Source organism: Leptodactylus fuscus, chromosome 2 (genome assembly GCF_031893055.1).
Source record: "Leptodactylus fuscus isolate aLepFus1 chromosome 2, aLepFus1.hap2, whole genome shotgun sequence".
Taxonomy (NCBI): Eukaryota; Metazoa; Chordata; class Amphibia; order Anura; family Leptodactylidae; genus Leptodactylus; species Leptodactylus fuscus.
The window spans coordinates 66822447-66842228 of NC_134266.1; the positions used below are offsets into that span (position 1 = coordinate 66822447).

General features: G+C 41.7%; 1 protein-coding gene across 2 annotated transcripts; it reads left to right on the top strand.

Annotated features, from left to right (window-relative positions):
* The first annotated feature begins 1541 nt into the window (after positions 1–1541).
* Positions 1542–18058, top strand: TRIM50 (tripartite motif containing 50). Of its 2 annotated transcripts, XM_075263910.1 has the most exons (7): positions 1542–1625; positions 4291–4711; positions 6514–6609; positions 14114–14344; positions 16326–16348; positions 16429–16553; positions 17434–18058. In XM_075263910.1, exons 2-7 carry the CDS (start codon positions 4307–4309, stop codon positions 17997–17999), a joined length of 1446 nt encoding a protein of 481 aa, XP_075120011.1. In that variant the 5' UTR covers positions 1542–1625; positions 4291–4306; the 3' UTR covers positions 18000–18058. The 2 variants fall into 2 exon arrangements, with proteins under 2 accessions (XP_075120011.1, XP_075120012.1); XM_075263911.1 differs by lacking the exon at positions 16326–16348 and having other exon boundaries at positions 14114–14367.
* Positions 18059–19782: the final 1724 nt, after the last annotated feature.

Below are 19782 nucleotides of genomic sequence, written 5' to 3' on the forward strand. Positions count from 1 at the left end.
AATCCCATATTACACAGAGAGTATTGCACGCTCTCATTTCTGGTGCAGTAGGGTGTATCTCTAGGTTACCTCTACAGGGAGTTGTGAAAGAGGTGCCTTTCCTGAAACCAGAGTGTCTTCCTAAAACAATCTCTGATAGCCTTACACATGTGTTGTCATTGAGACTGTGTAAAAGAACTGCCCACTTAATTGTTTTTGCTAAACCAAGGGAATAGCAGGGAGCCATCAACACCCTGCTTTGCCAATTTTTGGGGCTGGATGACACAAAGGACGTCATTAGCCTGATGCAGACGGCACAATGACATCATTGCATCATGCCAGCTGTGCTTGACTTCAGAGCCCTCAGCTGCTCCATACATCAGGGCATTGGGCTTATGTGAGTAGTAACTTTATAATTTTCTTTAAAATAGGGGCACTATCTGGTGATGAATGGCACTATCTCTCTATTTATGGGGCACTATCTATAAGGAGCATGATTTCCCTAACAAGGGAGCACTATCTGGCTGTAAGGTGCACTCTCATTATTTAGAGGACACAATGTGGTTGAGAGCAGTGCTATGTTGCTATTTGGGGGGCATCATCTTCCTTTGAGGGGCAATGTCTCGCAATGTAGTAGGTACTATTTGTCTTTTAGCAGCACTATCTTACTCTTTTGGTGCAAATTATGTCTATTGGGGGCACAAGCAGACTATAGTAGGGCACTACCTTGATATAAGGGGGAACTATGGCACTGTATAGAGGCACTATTTGGCTATTAGGGGCACAGTCATGCTATAGTAAGGGCACTAGTAAGGGCACTATCTGACTATAAGGGGATAGTGCAATGCTTTTCGAGGACACTGAGCACTGGGGCACTATAGAGCTATTAGTGGGCCACAATATAGCTATTAGGAGTGTTATCTGGATTTTAGGGGAACACTATCTGGTTATTAGGGACCATGGTTTTACTGCTGTTTAGAGAGGGACAATAGTGCTGTGGAAGCCCAAATATTTCATTACTTTGGGTCCCTGATTTTATACTGTCTAGGGCCTCACTTTGTTTATAACTGGACCTGGATGGGAGTCTGGGTCTGTGCACCCAAATATGGCCTAAATGGGATGTTTTGCAATAAATATAATAAGGTGTTTAGTTGTAAAGGCTATAATACTATCCAAATATTTTGCAGTATCAAACAGTTCCATAAATAATTATATAACCCCATCTCTGGGGTAAGGTATGTTTAGCCCTAGAGATCCCTGTATTGTCCTTTGATATACATACTGTACTTATTGTCAAATTCTTTAGAATCCAGAAAAGCCTTACTTGTTAGTATAGTATAATATAGTATATTAGTATTAGCATATTTGATAGCAGTTTGTGTTAATGCAGCCTCCAGAGTAAAATAAAAAATGCAACCAGTCATTAAGGTTATGTTTCACTTGCTTCTTATGATAGGGTTAATATTGCTTGGTGTTCTACAAACCAATTGTTCCTCTCAGTACCTCCCTACCACTATTCCCTTATGAAACAACTGCACCCACCTCACATGACTGCTAGATAAGAAGGCAGTGGAGTCATTACAGCCAAGTACAATGCGTACATTTCCAAGGACCGTGCTGGAGGGTGATAGCTGACCAAACAGCAGGTATGTTCTATAGACTAGGAATAATGGCAATGGCACAATGACATCTCCTATACTTATAAATGTATCTAGAATTATAATGCAATTGACCATGTGACAAAATTTCATTTTAATACAAAGATGTTCTACACATGCAACAAATTAATTCATATAAGTTAAATGTCATATTTGTCATATGCCTTTAGTTGGGAAGATCCTGTTCTGTGTCCTCTAGGTCTATTCTTCACTGACACATTATGGGTCCGTACTGTTTTAATCACATGACAGTGATTAATGTCTATGTAACATCTGTTTTATTAACGGACGTCACACGGCAGCATTAACTTCAATGTCAGTGAATGACGGCTATTGGAACGGACTGTAAAAATATGTCAGGTCCTATTTTTTCCATTTTCACAGATCCCTCCTTACACTCATACCTATACATACGTATGGGAGATCCGTTAAAATGGCTGCACCTCTGTCGTCTGGATGTAGTCTTAAGATACATCTACATTGCAGGCTCCTTTGCAGATTTTTTTTTTAAGAGTGCAGTGAAAAATAGTGCTCTTTTCTTCTGTAAAATGATGCCATATCCATGATGGAAAATCAATGGACCACATCATGGTCAATATCAGGCCCATTCTGTCCATCATATGATGGATTCAAAACTGTTGTTATTTTTATTTTTGTGCTCATAATGGAATAGAGAAGCAGATGTGAACTTACCTTTAAAAAGTTAGGCTAAGCTCACATCTGCTTTGTCCTTTCGAGATTTATGCCTTGTCATAGCAACACAAAACCAAAAATGAAGAAGAATCTGATTTATCACTCGAAGGGTGCATTCACACTGAGTAAACGCTAGCTTATTCTGAACATAAAACACGTTCAGAATAAGCGGCGTCTAAAGCAGCTCCATTCATTTCTATGGGAGCGGGGATACGAGCGCTCCCCATAGAAATGAATGGGCTGCTTCTTTCACTCCGTGCAGTCCCATTGAAGTGAATGGGGAGTGCCGGCGTGTACGCTCCGGCATGAGCAGAGCTTGCCGTATACGCCGGCACTCCCCATTCACTTCAATGGGACTGCACGGAGTGAAAGAAGCAGCCCATTCATTTCTATGGGGAGCGCTCGTATCCCCGCTCCCATAGAAATGAATGGAGCTGCTTTAGACGCCGCTTATTCTGAACGTGTTTTACGTTCAGAATAAGCTAGCGTTTACTCAGTGTGAATGCACCCGAAGGGCACTAACTGCACCTGACAGACCCTATTGACTTATAATGGGGTTCATTAATTTCCATCATAGTGCTCATCATTTTAGAAAAAAAAATTGTTGTCTGAAGCAATATGTTTTCCAACAAATTATGATGGACTCAATGCAGATGTGAACTCTGAAATCTGTGTGTGTGCTTCAGGTCATCAAATATACCTGGAAATGTATGAATAAAATAACGACTAGGTGTTACCATTCCACTCAATGTGGTGTGTCCGTATACAGTCCAGTGTGACACTGTCAATACTTATTTTGTCTATGTTAAAGAGGTATTCTTGTTTGTCGACCTTTTCTGGCTGAGTTAAACATGGCTATTCTATACTCTTTCTATACGTTTCATAGAGGTAAATATTGTGTAAACAGCGTAGCACAGCAAGGTATATGTTTCCGTAGCTCTCAACTGATTTTTTCCTGTAACGTGTGGATGAGAATTGGTGAAGTCTCATCCACTTTGTTACCACTGTGGCACTGCAATTCCACACAGAGCATCTCCCCTTGTAGACAAACCTATAGACACACAGGGGCCAAGTTATGAAAAACGTGTGTAGTATGCTAGACTAAGTGTCCATTCAGCGTGGAAAATTCAGCGTCAAAGCGAAGTCTACAAGGGGAGATGCTCTGTGTGGAATTGCAGTGCCGCTAGCGGAAAAAGGAACCCATTGAAGTCAATGGGAGGCTTTTTTCCACGTGGATTCTGATGCAGATTCAGCGTCAATATCAGCTCCAAAAACCTCAGTGTGAATGGACCCTAAGGTGGGTTGTGCACGACCCTGTGCTAGCGGCTGGCTGTGATTGAACAGCACACGGATGGCACACAGATATCATCCATGTACTTGCCATGCTTCTGTGGCTTCATTCAGTCAATGAATATGAGCCGCTGAAGAACAGCCGCAAAACCAGACAGGAATAGGATCTGTCCTGAGTTTTACGGCCCTCACATAGGACAGTGTAACTCACAGTCATGTGCACAGGGTCGATGTGGTATCCATGGAAAAACCCAGGTAGTACACTGACCTATCACACGGTGCAAGGGGCTTAAAGCTGGGAAGGTTTCTTAAACTTTGTGTACTTTTTCACTAGTTTTGATGAACCTTCCCCAAATTTACATTCCATGAACTTACGGTTGTCACTATTATTTACTTCAGAGCATAGGCTCTGCCAGATCCCTTGTGTGACCGGTACTAACTCAATTGGTTTATAGCCATGATGTCTATCATTTTAACAACATGTGTGGCATAGCTTGTAGTGCTATTCCTTCCATCAAATCTTTCAGAATTTACGATCAAGGCTTCAAAGAGAACCTGAGACATAAAGACTTTTCCACTTAGAATTTACATTACTAGTCCTATAGTTGCTCTCTTTTACACTGTACTATTTTATTATTAAATATTTCATGTTTTTGACGTTCTGCAACAGGTCCATAATAAGCAGAATGGCTTGTAATATTAGGCTCCCTGTACTGGAAAACCAGTTGACATGTCCAATTTGCCTGGAAGTATTTAAGGACCCTGCTATGTTACAATGTGGCCACTCCTACTGCAGAGACTGCCTATGGGGACTGATGAAGGAGTCACACATTCATCTGTTATGCCCTGTTTGTCGGCAAGAAGTGGACTACAGCTCATCTCCTCCTAATGTTGCATTGAAACGTCTTATTGAGACACTGCAGATACTAAGTGAGGAGCAAGCAGCAACAGAGACATGTCCTAATCATAATAACCCACTGTGCCTATATTGTGAACAGGACCAAGAAGTCATCTGTGGCCTATGTGGAACTATCGGAGACCACAGACAACACCCAATCAAACCGCTTACCAGCGTGTACAGTCGAATGAAGGTAAATTGGACATTTTATGGCTTACAATAGACTAGAACACAACTTCTTCTCTGGGGTAACATTACAACAATTTCAATATAAGGGGAATCTTAACATCTTAAGATGTTCTTGAGAAAAAGTTGGTGAGTAACAGAATCAGTAACTGGCCTGGTCACTGAAAATATCTGCCATAGTAGCCTTTCAGAATAATAGAGGACTTCCTAGATAAAACTGGCCATACACTGCTGTAACTCTACAAATCAACAATTGTGCTAAACGCAATCTCTGAAGTTAGGAGATAGCAAAATCCTCATGCTGGAAAATCTTCTTTAAAAAAATCGAAACCTGAAGTGCATAGGCTACTAGTTTACAATCTAAAGATGGAAGAACAAGCCCTGCAGCCCTGTTAGAAAATCCTTTTCAGGTCAGAGCTCCACATAGCGTAAATGATGCATTTTTTTCTCTCAGCGCTTTTTTTTTTTTTTTTTGCTGCGGTAAGCTATATGGGACCTTAGCCTAAAACTAGAGATGGAAAAAGAGGAATCAGATGGTCAGAGGAATGATGTGGTGGCATTGGTCCCTTTTCTTAATTCTCTTCTATGAACTCCCCATTGTTAAAGACAATCTCTGAATACATTTATGTCCTGTCTGAAGGTGGCATAACAGAGGAACAGAGTTCTAGGTCTCATACTTTTTTTTTTTACTGTTTTTCAGCTGCAACGTTCATGGGCATCTGAAAAACATAATCCCAAATTACTAATAGATTCTGTATTTAGAGGGCTGCCAGCCTTATAGATTGTTTCACATTATAATAGAAGTCTATGGATAGGGGAGGAGTTATTGCTAGACTAGGGATGTACTCTTAGGCCAATACTGTTCTGTGCAGACTCCAACCATCTCTGTTACTCCTATGCTTAAAATTCCTTTCTGTTCAGTACTCCAAAGAGGAAAAGATGCTTGTGTATTGATGTGGCTTTCTTCATTGTAGTCTATGGGAGATGTAAAATTTCCATAACTTTTATAAAGTACAACAGAAAAAGCTACTGTTATGCATGTTCTTCTCAATTCTTTTCTTTGGTGTGACAAGTCAGGTAGCAGAAGACCTTCACTTTCTGAATAACTGTAAGCTCTAGAAGTGTGATCAGATATTACGGCACATCCTATCATTAGGTCTTATGGGAATACTCCATTACATTTTATTGTGGCCCTTGGGAGCAGCAGTATCTTAACAGAGTGGCCTTTGATGTAGAAAAGGTTGTGTATCCCTATGGTATACTGACAGAGAAGAACATGTATATCAGCCAGGGGGTGGAAAAGCAGCCTGATAAGTGGAGAAGGAAGCATTTTACTTTACTAAGATATATTACAAGGTTTTGTATATACACCTGTACCATTAGTTTATGAAACATTCTGCTGACATTTATCTAATGTATTTGGTTATTTCTAGTCTTTTGTGGTGAGGCATCTGCTTGTCTCTGTATTGAAGCAATACAAAAGCCTCCTGGAATATGTTATTTTTCTCTGTAATGTCCAGATTCTATCTGACTTTTCTAGTAAAAAGTGGAGGAGAACATTCAGTGAGATTATCTCTTTAATTTTTGCTATGTAGTCTAAACAAAATGTGAGCTAGAATCCATAACTTCTTGGGACGCCGTAACAGCTCATTAGTATTTTTTAGCCTGGACATTATGCAGTCTGCCAAAAAAAATCACTGAACGCCTTGCACTGTTATGACATTACCTTTTTTCCATTTGCTTTGCTGTTATTACATGACTGCCACTCTTATGTCACAGAATATATTATTCTGTCATGATGCTTTACAGGAAGAAGTGTCTGCACTGATGACTGAGTTACAGAAAGAGAGAAGAGACCTGGAGGAACAAATAAGCAAACTTACCAACAACAAGAACCGGATCTTAGTGAGTGGGGTGTACTAATGTGGGGTACACAAGAAAAAAACTGGTTTGTCTTAGTCTGGTGTCTCATATCAACCTGAAATGATGGTTATGTCTCTCTATTGAAAGAAACAGAAAGCTGTAGGTACACTTTAATCCTTTCAGGTTGAATTTTCATCCAGTCCTTCAGGGCCAATTTTCTGAATTTGTTTTTTCACTCCTTACCTTCCAAAAGCCATAACCTTTTTATTTTTGTTGATATAGCCATATGAGGGCTTGAATTTTACAGGACAAATTGTATTTCATAATGATGCCATTTAATATTTTATATGATGTACTGGAAAAAATATCAAAATGGGGCGGAACTGGGAAATAAGCAGCAGCAGTATATTTTTCTTGATTTGTATGTACATATATATATATATATATATATATATATATATATATATATATATGTTTTACACTATTGGGGGAGTTCACACGGAGTAACGTGCCGCGTGATGTGGCACGTATACGCCGTGTGAGATTTTGAGCGCCGTATACTCTCCCATTGATTTCAATGGGAGCCGGGATCGTATACGCAACGTTATTTTGCGGCCGCAAAATCGCGCTGCGTATACGATCCCGGCTCCCATTGAAATCAATGGGAGCGTATACGGCACTCAAAATCTCACACGGCGTATACGTGCCACATCACGCGGCACGTTACTCCGTGTGAACTACCCTGTGTTATACTGTGGGTATGAAATATTGCCTTGTTTAGAACCCTTAGACACATTCCAATTCATCTAATTGGCCAAGTAGACTTAAAAGGGCATTCTGGACTAAAAATATTCTCAGGATCTGGTGGGTGGTCGGCAATGACACAGACTCCAAGGTAACAGTCCAAGTGTTGATTTTTATTTACTCCAAACACGTAATGGTTGATGCAGCACAAAAAAACAAAATAAACACCTGTTCATCTGGGTTCTAACTAAACAGAAATTGATTACTTCAGCTAGAGCAAAGACAAGTTCAGATAGTCAAGATTGTCTTCAGCAGGAGCAACATCCCTTGTGGCTTTCCAACCAAGCTCTGTCATAGTCTGCTAGGAGAGCAGACTTCCTATGCCTTGCTAACGAGGACAAACCCGAGAAAGCTGGGTTCCGCGGGAGTGTCCACAAGGTGTGGACTGGAGGGGATGGGAATGGCAAGTCCCACTACCAGCCTACCTGCCATTTCCTAAAAATCCAGCCCAGTGCGTGGCACTTAAATTATGCTCAGCAAACATGTTTGCTTAGAAACCAACTCTATGGATTTTTATCAACTCACCCATTTGAGCATCGAGATGTACATCCCTTCCAGTATTACACCAGCCATTGGCTTACAATATTGATCACCTATACTAAATATAACTCACTAACATCGGATATGTTGGAATCTGACCCTCGGCACCCCCATCGAATAACCGGATATATCGAGAATGGAAGAGGAAGCAGATAGCGCTGTTCTGTGTGTAGTGGCGAAACTGATGCACTGTAGCTTAGCTCTTATTCAGATGAAAGTGAGATGATCTGCAGTATATGGTCTGGTCACTCTACAGAGAACAGAGCTGCCTGCTTCCTGCTCCATTCTCTGTAACTACTGGGAAAAGCTATTTGATGGGGGTGTGAGGTGTCAAATCCCCAACATTTTGATAGTGATATAGTCTGTAAGAACAAAAGATTGGATATATTAAAATCCAAAATTCCCAATTCTTATTTCCCCAAACATCTACCTATGAGAGAGAGTTGGATTAGAACACCCTCCATCTAATGTGTGGAGACATTTCTAGAAACACTAGTTTCCTTACAGATGTTGAGACCATATATTCCCCTTAATAGTGATGCGTGACCTGTGGGTGTAAGTCCTTTCAGACAGCCTGCAAGTACCCTACTCTTTAATCATGAGAAGCAAAAACCTTAAAATAGCTGTCTGTGGATGGGCACTACATACAACTTTGTGACACCCACTCCCTATGCCTGGTGTACCAGCGCTGGGAAATTTTTATAGATCAGGGGGGTAGACCGGGCCTGAACGGGCACTCTACTCACTTGTTAGTCTTTATTCACGCTTTGTTTTGTCACTCTTTGTCACTGTTTTTTGTGTGGATGAAGGAATGCGGTGCCCTTTTGGGACCTTCCCGACGTCTTGGGGAAGGTTTGCGAGTCTGTCATGTGCTCTCCCCTCCGTCAGTGACCTGCCTCTGCTTTGGGGGAGGCAGGCAAGGGATCTGAGGACAGGAGTATCCAAGGTGGTGGCAGCCCAGGGAGAAACTGTATGTAGGATCAGCTCTTAGTTCCCTAGGTGGTGGCAGCCCAAGGGGAAAGGAGCAAGCGAGACCTTCTGCTTCGGCAGTCTGTCCCAATTGAGACTCGGGGCTGCTCAGTGCCTTTTGGCCCAGCATTCTTGGAGAGAGGTCGGGAGCCCATTCCCTTTTGGGATGGGCACCTACAGCGGAAAAGCATCCTTTACACGTTTTTTTTTATGGCACTCCCACTTTTTTCGTGCACTGAATGTGAGAGATGGCACAGTTAGAGGCCTTCGATTTAAAAAAAAAAAAAAAAAAGTGGTCTGTGAATGGGACCCTCTTCCTTTTGGGGAAGTTATACTGATTTGATTATTTATTCCCAGATTATGCCTTTAGGTTTCTTTGAAAATTAGGTATTAATCTATAGGGAACTACCTTCCAATAGGTGGCGCTAAGAGCAAATTCCTCTTTTCCGCCAATGAGGTCTTATTTGCATATTCCTTACTGCAGATATTGTTCCTACTATATGCCATCTTAGGACATAATACCTGGATGTCCGGTACCTTTATAGATATGTAACTATTATGTTGTAATTTCAATTGAAACTTTCCATTTCACAATTTCTGTTTTTTACCAGCATACCTTGTTTGTGCTAGTACAATGTGAGCTCATTGTGTGCTTTATGAAAGTTTACACAATCACACTCCCACTTGGTGATTAGGTTTCAGTCACACTGCATCTAGGAGGCTTGTCCTTGTGGCTTGTCCTTCATAGGGTTTGAGATAAGGCTGTTCTGGTACATAAGAGGTGGTCCTACCTACAGACTACCCCTCCCTTCCTAAATCCAGGACTATAGAATCAGGCCAGTGACTCATGTCCTGCACTAGCTGATAGAATTCTTACATTACAAATATTATTTTTGGATGCAGTTCAGATAGAGTTGTTTACCTGGGGAACACAATATCTTAATCAATTTTCCATTAAAAAATCAAAACAAAAAAAACATATATGACCTATCCACAGGATCACAAGAAAAGGGTCCCTATGTTCCACCTGTGAATGGAATGGTAGTATGTGCTCACTTTATAATACAGTCGGTCTCCATCACCTCCATAAACATTTAATGAAAATGCAGGGTGCATGCTCAGTCGCCACTCCATTTATATTCCTTGTCACTGTGGCTGTACAGCGAGGAGAAACAGGGGTCTCCAGTGCTCCCTTCTAGTGACTGGTGTGGTATCCTAGCAATGGGGCCAATAAGTGATTAGACTTTTATTACTTATGCCGTGGATAAATAATTCATGACAATTTTGGGAACCCATTTAAGCTTAAAGAAATCCTATCATTGGATACCATTTTTTTCTGACTAACACATAGGAATAGCCTTAACAAAGGTTATTCTTCTTCTACCCTTAGATGTCTTCTTAGCGCCACCGTTCGGTAGAAACCCTGGTTTTCTTCTGTATGCACATGAGTTCTCTCGCAGCACTGGGGGCGGGCTCCAGTGCTCAAACAGCACTGGGGGCGTCCCCAATGCTGCAAAAGAAATCTCCAGCGACACCTCCATCTTCTTCTCCCTGTGTCTTCTTCTGTCCTGGGTTTAAATCTTCTAGGCATGCACAGTCGACTCTACCATCGGGCAGAGCCGACTGCGCATGCCGGCGGCCACAAGAAAATGGCCACTTATACATTAATCTGTGTAAGCGGCCATTTTCTTGTGGCCATGGGGATGCGCAGTCGGCTCTGCCTGAGGCCCAATGGCAGAGCCGATTGTGCATGCCTAGAAGATTGAAAGCCAGGACGGAAGAAGACACAGGGAGAAGGCGTCCCAGAAGAAGACAGAGGCGTCACTGGAGAGTTCTCTCGCAGCATTGGGGACGCCCCCAGTGCCTGAATGAATGGGCCTAATCGGGAGTGAGTCTTGTGCTGCAGACGCTGTGGCTGAGTCAGTCGCAGAATCTGTGGCAAGATAGGGCATCTTGCTTTATTTTTCCGCTACTAGCTAGCGGGAAAAAGAAGCGAGCGGCTTCCATTGAAGTCAATGAGAGTCGTTTTGGCAGGCGGATTTTGAGCCGGATTCCTCATCAAAATCCGCTGCCAAAAAACTGTGTGTGATCTACCCTTACAGTACAAGTCATTACTGTCAGCTTTGCAGCAGTATATAATATGCCACTTTGCAGAGGACATGAAAGGTCCCCTTTAAGCTTTCAGGGACCTCAGAAATGTTACTAGCCGTTTACAATTTATCTGTCCTCCCGCCCCCCCCCATGCCTGTTTATCCATATCAACAGTGCACATAGCGGAATCAGTATCTTTCTGTATATTTTCTAGATTTTTTAGATACATTTAAACATGTTTGACATGCTCGCACAATTGGTCTAATGATGTTTTGTGGCAAGAGCAGCATTCATACTTCAACCCACCATCTTCTATTTGAGTTAAGATATTTCTGAAACGCAAACAACCCTCCACCCAACTGTGGAAGAAAGTAAGTAATGACTTGTGACTGAGATTACCAACCAAAGATAGGTACATTGGTACAATTCTGGGGGTGTGGTATGCACCTGCAAATGACAGAGGGTAGTACCGTGATTATTTACATAGAAACTCATTAAGAAAAATAACTCACTTAGTATAATCTATCCCAGATGACTTTCAAATTTTTCATGGTTGGCAACTTTCCCTAATTTATATGGACATTTCAAGGTTGTTTTAAAGACTGAGTAATTCTTTGGCACACTCCCCCATCTTGTATATTGATTTATAGGAAATGTTTATATACATCATATGTTGATATAATGTATTTTCCAGCAGTTTAACAGTTTCATTACAATCCTGCCGGGTGATACTTTTGTATACCAATCTTTGTGACACAAGTTTATTACACTCCTTATAGAAGAGACCCTTGGTAGCAGACAGCTTATAATGTCTATGAGCATTGCCAGTGTGGGTAACATTCTGTAGGATACACAGCCCAGACCCCTGATGGATATATTGTAGCAAATTTCCAGAAAGATGTGTGCAGTTGCTGCTGATATGCTTAGCTCCCTGGACTGGGTATAATTTCCTACCTCTAAATGTAAAACAATAGTGTACTCATTCACTGACAGCAAACAAAGCATAGAGTGTATGTTGTGTAAAGGCTCATTCACATCTGCGCCCAGGAGTCCGTTCTGCAGTTTTCCATTTCCTGCACAAAACAGGGCAGGAGATGGAAATCTGCCGGCATCTTTCAAACTCACTCATTTGAATGGATTTGAAAAGTGTCCGGCCGTGAGTGCTGGTGAGCGTTTTATGCTCTCTGCGGCAAAACCATTTTTTTTAAAAAACCGGACACAGAGTCGGACATGCAGTACTCTGTGTCCGGTTTAAAAAAACGCTCACCAGCACTCACGGCCGGACTCGGCATGACAGCTTTCCGTCTTCTGCTGCAGAAGACAGAAACCTGAGAACGGAGACCCGAACGCTGGTGTGAACCCAGCCTCACTTAATTTATACAATGGGTAAGCCTAATTTACATTAAAGAAATATAGAAAACTGCTTTAAGTTGGGACATGATTTGAGAGTTCACAGAAGGAAGAGTCTGTCCTGCTGCAATGTACGGTATCAGTGTAGTGTCTGTGTTTCTTTCTTTTTTTAGTTGCTATGATTCCTAGTATTTCTCTATCTGCCATGAGCTTGTACATGTTTCTCTCTTTTTATATACTACTGTACCATCCGTGAAACTGTATCACTGAAGTTTCCCCATTGTGGGACTATTAAAGGATTATCTTATCTTATCTTAAACAAATCTGAGTCCTCATTCACATCAGCTTTTGGATTCAGTCCATGGAGTCCACATGGGACCCCCCCCCAAATGGAATATAAACGCAGTTGCAAGCGCTGTGCTGTAAAAGCACACAGAACCCATAGACTATAGTGAGGTCTGTGTGCTTGCCGCGCGCTGCCCGCATGAATCAAGCGGACATGAAAGTAGATGGAGAACTACTTTCCTGTCCGCAAGATCCCTGCGGAGATCTGGCGGTAAGCACACGGACCCCATTATAGTCTATGGGGTCCGTGTGCTTTAACTGTACCAGCGCTTACACTTGCGTTTGGTATTCTTTTGGGGGAGGGGGGGATCCTCATGCAGATTCCCCTTGACAAAATCCAAACGCTGATGTGAACGAGGGGTAGCCCTACTGGAGGGAAGTGAGTATAAAAAGGGACAACAGTTTTCTGAATGGTGCATTTTTGGTTCATAGCTCCAGTAGTCCGATTTCCTTCCACACTCCAAAGATACAATTTAGATTGTGAGTCCTACTTGGGACAGTGTTGATAAAATATCTGTAAAAGTGCTACAGAATATGATGGTGCTATATAAGTAAGTAGAATAAATTAAAATTGCTCTTGATGGATTACCTGATTATCCATATACTAAATTACATGCGTTTCTAGGTTTTATCTTAAAATGGAGCGTCGTTTCACGCAGAACTTGTTCGACACAAATTAGACCCCAGAGTATAAAAAGTGGAGATGCAGAAATATAATAAACACTTCTACTCGTCTTCCATCACCTCTCCTTGGCTCCCTTGCAGTCCTCTTCAGTGGTCTTCCATCCTGATGTCACAGGCTGCTGTGGGACCGAGGAGGCCAGTGATTGGGCCTAAGTGGTTACGTGGGACACAACATGTAATAACACTTAGACGCAAGTGTCATAGCGTCTTCATGGGTGATACACAAAAAAAAATCAGACTGCACATCCCAATGTGAACAGGTGCTAAACTACTAGGGCAATATATAAATACAGAAAATGTAGGAGCGCCCTGCGCACAGCACAAAAATAAAACAAAAAAAACATTACTAGAAACTAATACATACAAATTAGAGATTCTTTGTTATGCATATTTGATCAACCAGTAAAAGCCCACCTGCCACGACAAGGCGACCTCATTCAGGTGGGACCCTACACTAAATATAATGCCTCTCTTTGACACAAACCAGGCCTACAAATTTAAGGGCACGTGAAACCCAGAGGTAACTCCATTTAAAATAGCCTTATGGCAGATGTGGTCTTCATGGGTGGTGAACCCCAAAAGTTTCAGTTTCCAGTCAAGCCCAAAACTTTTTGAAAAATCTGGTCAAATCCAGTTTTGTCCATTCTGGTTCACTCATCTCTAGTACTGAGTGATCAAGATGGGCCCACTGAACAGCAAACGTTATAGTGGCATCTTATACAATGCCTTCAAAACAATGAGTGTTATCTCTCTAACTTTCCAGAACGAATCAGATGTGTTTCAGCGTTTAATCTGCAAGGAATTCCGTGAGCTCCAGAGATACATTGCCGAAGAAGAGGCTCATTTTCTGAAGTTGGTTTCAACAAAAGCTACAGAACTTATCAATTCCATTGAGATTCAGTTACAGCAAAGAAATGAGATTCTGACCATTGTACAAGATAAAGAGCAGCAACTGGAGAACCTGGGAAATGAGAATCACTTGCACTTCATTCAGGTGAGACATTACTCTCCATGTCTGTTGAAAAGATGGGACTTTTACCACAATTGCAGTTGTTTTCTCATTGAAGTCAATGGCTATATTCAGTCTTAATGTCCTACTGCAAGTCTCAAGCTGCCTTTGTGCATATCATGAAAAGCACAGAATCTGGATGTTACATAAACATAAATGTACATGATATTGGCAAAAATCTTATGTATATTTTGCTTTGAAAAACCCCAACAGAGTTTTACAGGTTTTTTTTGTAAGGGCCCCTTCACACGGAGTTTACGCTCCATGTATTCTGTCTACGCGCTGTGTATTCTGTACATTTTGCACGTGTAAAAATACACGTGTAAAATGTAGTTAGCCATTGAGTTCAATGGCTTTTTCGTATAACGCGTGTCTTTTTTCGCATGTCTTTTTGTGCGTGTGCAAAAAGACGAGCGTTATATGAACATGCCATTGAACTCAATGGCTAACTACATTTTACATGTGTATTTTTACACGTGTAAAATGTACAGAATACATGAAGCGTAAACTCCGTGTGAAGGGTCCCTTACTATGTTCATGATTTTTCATGCAGTTAATATTTCATGCAGAAAATATCTGTAATACAAAATTGCCACTGTGTTCAGAAAGAAAACAATTGTACTAGCATGCATTTTGCACTCTCTAGTTTTGCTACAGATATGAACAGCGTCAAAATGCAGAACCTGAATGTGAGCTTAGGCCAGGGCCCCACGTGGTGTAAACGCTGTGGTTTTTGCAGTCCCTGTTGCAGTTTTGGAAATTGCAATAAGTCAATTATACCTAAGGAAACACTTTCCCTATAGGTATAATTGAAGCATAAAGTCCACAGAATACAATTCTGCAGACTTTCTGTGAAGAGCACTGCAAGAAAAATCTCTATCTGTTTCTGCCGTGGTTTTTCTTGCAGCGCTTTTTGCCCTGGGCCTGTGCCGTTGGGCCTTAGCCTAATGCTCTGTTCACATCAGTGTTTGGATTTAGTTCATGGGAGTCCGCATGGGGACCATAACCCCCCCCGAATAGAATACCAAACGCAAGTGCAAAGCGCCATGCTGTAAAAGTGCATGGACCCCATAGACTATAATGGGGTCCGTGTGCTTACCGGTAGATCGTGAGGACAGGAAAGTAGTTCCCAATCTACTTTCCTGTCCACATGATTCGTGCGGGCAGCCCGCAGCAAGCACACAGATGCCATTACAGTCTATGGGGTCTTTTTACACATGTAAAAAGATCCCATTGATTTCAATGGGGATTAGGATCGTATAACGCGAGTTATTTTACACCCGTAATTTTATGGGCGCAAAATAACGCGCGTTATATGTAATCCCCATTGAAATCAATGGGATCTTTTTTGAGCCCGCAAACTCTGACAAGCGTATACGTGCCAGATTGCACGCCAGTTTACTCCGTGTGAACTGTCCCTTACTTATAACTGCTCTCCAGTGGCCCCTAGTGGCCGTTGAATAAAATACAATACTGGAGAAATTGATAAAAAGTAGCATAGGTCAAAAGATGGGGACCTAAGCAATTGTTTTATTTTTAGAAATAAATTCTTAATATAGCAGTAGAAAAATACCAAAATGCCAAACGTAACATAAGCAAAAAAAAGAAAAAAAACAATCCTAGTGTTAAGCAGCTGTAAGACAAGAGACTGGAGGAGTTCATCTGACATTAGACTTAAACCTGCATTTGGTGTCTGTCCAGGGGGTCCACTAGGGGACCCCCCAAAGAGAAACCTATTCCACTTAAAAAAGCGGTTACCTGCGGAACCCCGCAGACCCCATAGACTATAATGGAGTCTGCCAGGTTTGCACATTTTTAAAGTGGGTTCTGGGACAGAAACCCCGAACGGAGTTCAAGTGCTGGTGTAAATCCAGCCTGATTTTCAGCCGTGAGATCAATCCACATTGAACAAAAATATATTCTGGAATATCTTGTAACCACTTTTCCATTTTGTTTCTGTTGACAGAACTATGCTACAGTAACATCTAGGTAAGTCTTTCACGCATTTGTAACACGATGTCAATGATGTGGATGACTAATAAAAGTAAAGTTAAATTTCTTTCCTGCAGCTGTCAGCCCCCAGTCCCTCGCTGTGCCGACACATCTTATAGTGCTGTGTCTTTTAAGCCCGGATTCCGACATGATGACATCAAACTAACAGTCTGGAAGCGCCTGCACCGTCGAGTTCTGCCCCGTGAGCATCTTCAAGTGCATTATATAATATTAAAGAGGGCCTTTCAACACCTCCACCACATGACAGGAGAGAAGTGCCCGGTGGAGGATGAGGAACCGAAAGTTCCCTTAGGCCTCCTTGTGAATGAGGCAACAGTGTGCTTGTTTAACCAATGCTCCATTCACTTCTATGTGGTTACGGGATTTGTCACTGATAACAGTCCCAGAAGTCAGAAAGAAGTGAATGGAGCGCTGGTCACTCAAGCACACTACCGACTCATTCATAAGGAGACCTTAGGGGACTTTCATTCCCCTGTTCTCTTGTGATCAGGCCTCCAGTGATTAAACACTTAGGGTAAGTTCACACAGAATTTTTTGGTCAGGATTTTGAGGCTGTATTCGCCTCAAAATCCTGACCAAAAAGACGGCTCCCATTGAAATCAATGTGAGACGCTCAGGAGCTTTTTCTGGTAGCCGACTTGTGCCAGCTCCCAGAAAAAGAAGCAAGATACTCATTCTTCAGGCCGTTTGGCTCACGATTCGGCCTGAAGACACACCCTCCTCCTGACTAGGCCCATTCATTGGGCCTAATCCGGAGCGGAGTGCGCGGCCTGATGCCGGTGCAGTGCACCGGCTTTCAGACGCGGCTGCCCGGCTTTTGGATCGGAACCTGAGGCGGCCTAATTATTTCATGGGAAACCCAAGTATTTACAAAAAAGAGATGTCAAGAGTGGTGACAGGTCCTCTTTAAGGTATCTTATAACCTTTCTTGGTGATGGGCCACCTTGAGAAGAAGGAATGAAAAATATTTAATAGCACATATTGCATATCCAGGAAAATGTCTCTTTTTTAGTTGTTGTGTATAATCTGTATTTTTACAATTTACTTATCTTCTGTGACAGCTCCAGAGGTTCTGAAACTAGACCCCCTCACGGCGCATCCACTTCTACAGTTGTCACGAGGAGACACTATGGTGCAGTGCAAGTCACCAGCTGGCCGTCGTGGCAGCAACCCTGAGGGCTTTGAACACAGCAGCTGTGTGCTGGCAACACGGGGGTTTTCCACAGGCAAACATTACTGGGAAGTAATTGTCGGTACCAAACAGAAGTGGAGAATTGGTGTCGTGAAGGGCACAGTAAGCCGAAAGGGTAAACTGATCCGATCACCAGAGGCAGGAGCGTGGCTTATTGGCCTTAAAGAAGGACGTTATTATGAAGCCTTCACATCTCCTAGTGTCTGCCTACCCATCCAAACCCGTCCACGGTGCATTGGCATTTTCCTAAATTATGAGAAAGGCGAGCTTACTTTTTATAATGCCGACAACTCTGATGAACTGATCCCTTTCTATACATTTCATGCAGAGTTCCAAGGAAAGCTTTACCCAGTTCTGGATGTGTGCTGGCAGGAGAGGGGAACCAATCCTCAGCCTCTTATATTGCCAACGACAGCTGACATAAAAGCGCTGTGATTTTTCTTGAAAACCTTTTGAAATGAGTTTTCCTATTATATTGTATATCATTTCTAGAAATCATTTATAAGTAATATTATGGATTATCATTGCTTCCCTCATCAGAGGATAACATGGGACAGAGAAAGATTTATAAAGAAAGACCATGAGTCCTGCTTCCCCCACCTACAGGACTCATGTCTTCTCTCTGAACCCTAGTAGCCTCAACCAAATTTTATATTATGCAGATACTAACTCAGATCGTAGAAAACAATATATCCCTTAGCTCGGCAGGTCTCCCTCTATTAAATTCTGTATAGAAGACTTGGCTTTAAGCGCTTTGAACAAATTTGTGTTAAAATGTGTAGATCACATAATTGCATAATGAAACAGATAAGGCTTTCTCACTTAAGTATCCCATCTAAAGCTCATGCCTGATCTTTAGGCACTATAAAACCATTTATATGTGAATGCAGTCTTATCTTGCAGAGCGCATTTAAAGAGTATCTGTTGGGTGATTTCTGATATCCTATCTGAGATGTGATGTAGAGGTTTATATGATTTGGAGCAGAATGAATCCTGACAGGACATGACATGACAGACATGATGATTGACTCTGTGCAGACACACACTTATACAAGAAATGCTTTTCATCGGCCTACGTAGGTGGAGTTATCAGGACTCTCACTGTCTCTCCTAGGAGTCCTGGTTGTTTCAAACTGCTTTTTATCCAAAAATTCTGCTCCAGGATTCTGAGGCGGATTCAGCGTCAAAATCAGCGCCAAAAAACTACGTGTGAATGGACCCTAAACCTGTATCTCATAGAACACAGATTTCCTCCATCATATCCTACTCTCAGGACCTGGTGGCTGGTTCCCTTTACTAACCAGCCACTACTGCAACCTATGAATAAACTGTATAAGAGGATATCTCCTTCAAGGACTGTTAAGATTTGTTCAGACATTGGGTTTATACTTCCATGTATAATAATTCTGGAAGTAGAAAATCCACAGATAGCAGCAAAATTGATGAGTTTTCAACAAATTTCATGTATGTGCAGCAAAAAAAATTGCAAACATATCCAATGTAACTACTGAATCTAAAGCTTGTGAAAACAACTGTGGTTTTATCATCATAATAAAAGCACTATCAATGCACATAGTCAGGAAAATAAATTACATCTGATTATTTTCTTACTGCACAGTAAAATCAGCAATAACTTTACGATATCACAATATCAATTTCATAGTAAACACTATTATTAATAAATCAACTTATCTGTAAAATTTTTAATATTTGCTATAAGAAAATAAAGTTCATTTACCAAAAAAAGGCAGAGCTGTTTTAGTCACTTTCGCATTTCTTAGAATTCAAAAAACTTTTTTCGTGCAGCGCTTTTTTTCGCTGCAAAACGCCATGTGGGACCTTACTCTTGAAAAAGTGTTTTAGGCTAAGGCCACATGTACCAAAATGCAATTAAAAAAGCACTGAAGAAAAAATTGCAGTAGAAAAAAAACTAAATCGCTTGCAAATTTCACTGTTTTTTTCACTGCGTTGAGCATTTTTGCCTCCACCATATAAGTGTACCGTTTATGGAAAATGCACAAGTTAATAAAAATTCAGCACCAGCCATAAGCGCTACATTTCCGCCACTTGGGCGCATAACAGTCATTATAAACATCCAGTGGCGTAACTAGGAATGGCGGGGCCCCGTGGCGAACTTTTGACATGGGGCCCCCCTTCTTCCGATATACTCTGTCAGTATATAAAGTCGGACATTCTTGAGGACATGAAAGGCCCATTT

Excerpts from the sequence above, each read along its gene's own strand:
- TRIM50 (XM_075263911.1), top strand. The coding sequence starts at position 4,307 with ATGGCTTGTAATATTAGGCTCCCTGTACTGGAAAACCAGTTGACATGT. Across the intron at positions 14,368-16,428 it reads AGACATTACTCTCCATGTCT|CTGTCAGCCCCCAGTCCCTC; the intron begins GTTGAAAAGATG and ends TCTTTCCTGCAG. Across the intron at positions 16,554-17,433 it reads GCACCGTCGAGTTCTGCCCC|CTCCAGAGGTTCTGAAACTA; the intron begins GTGAGCATCTTC and ends CTTCTGTGACAG.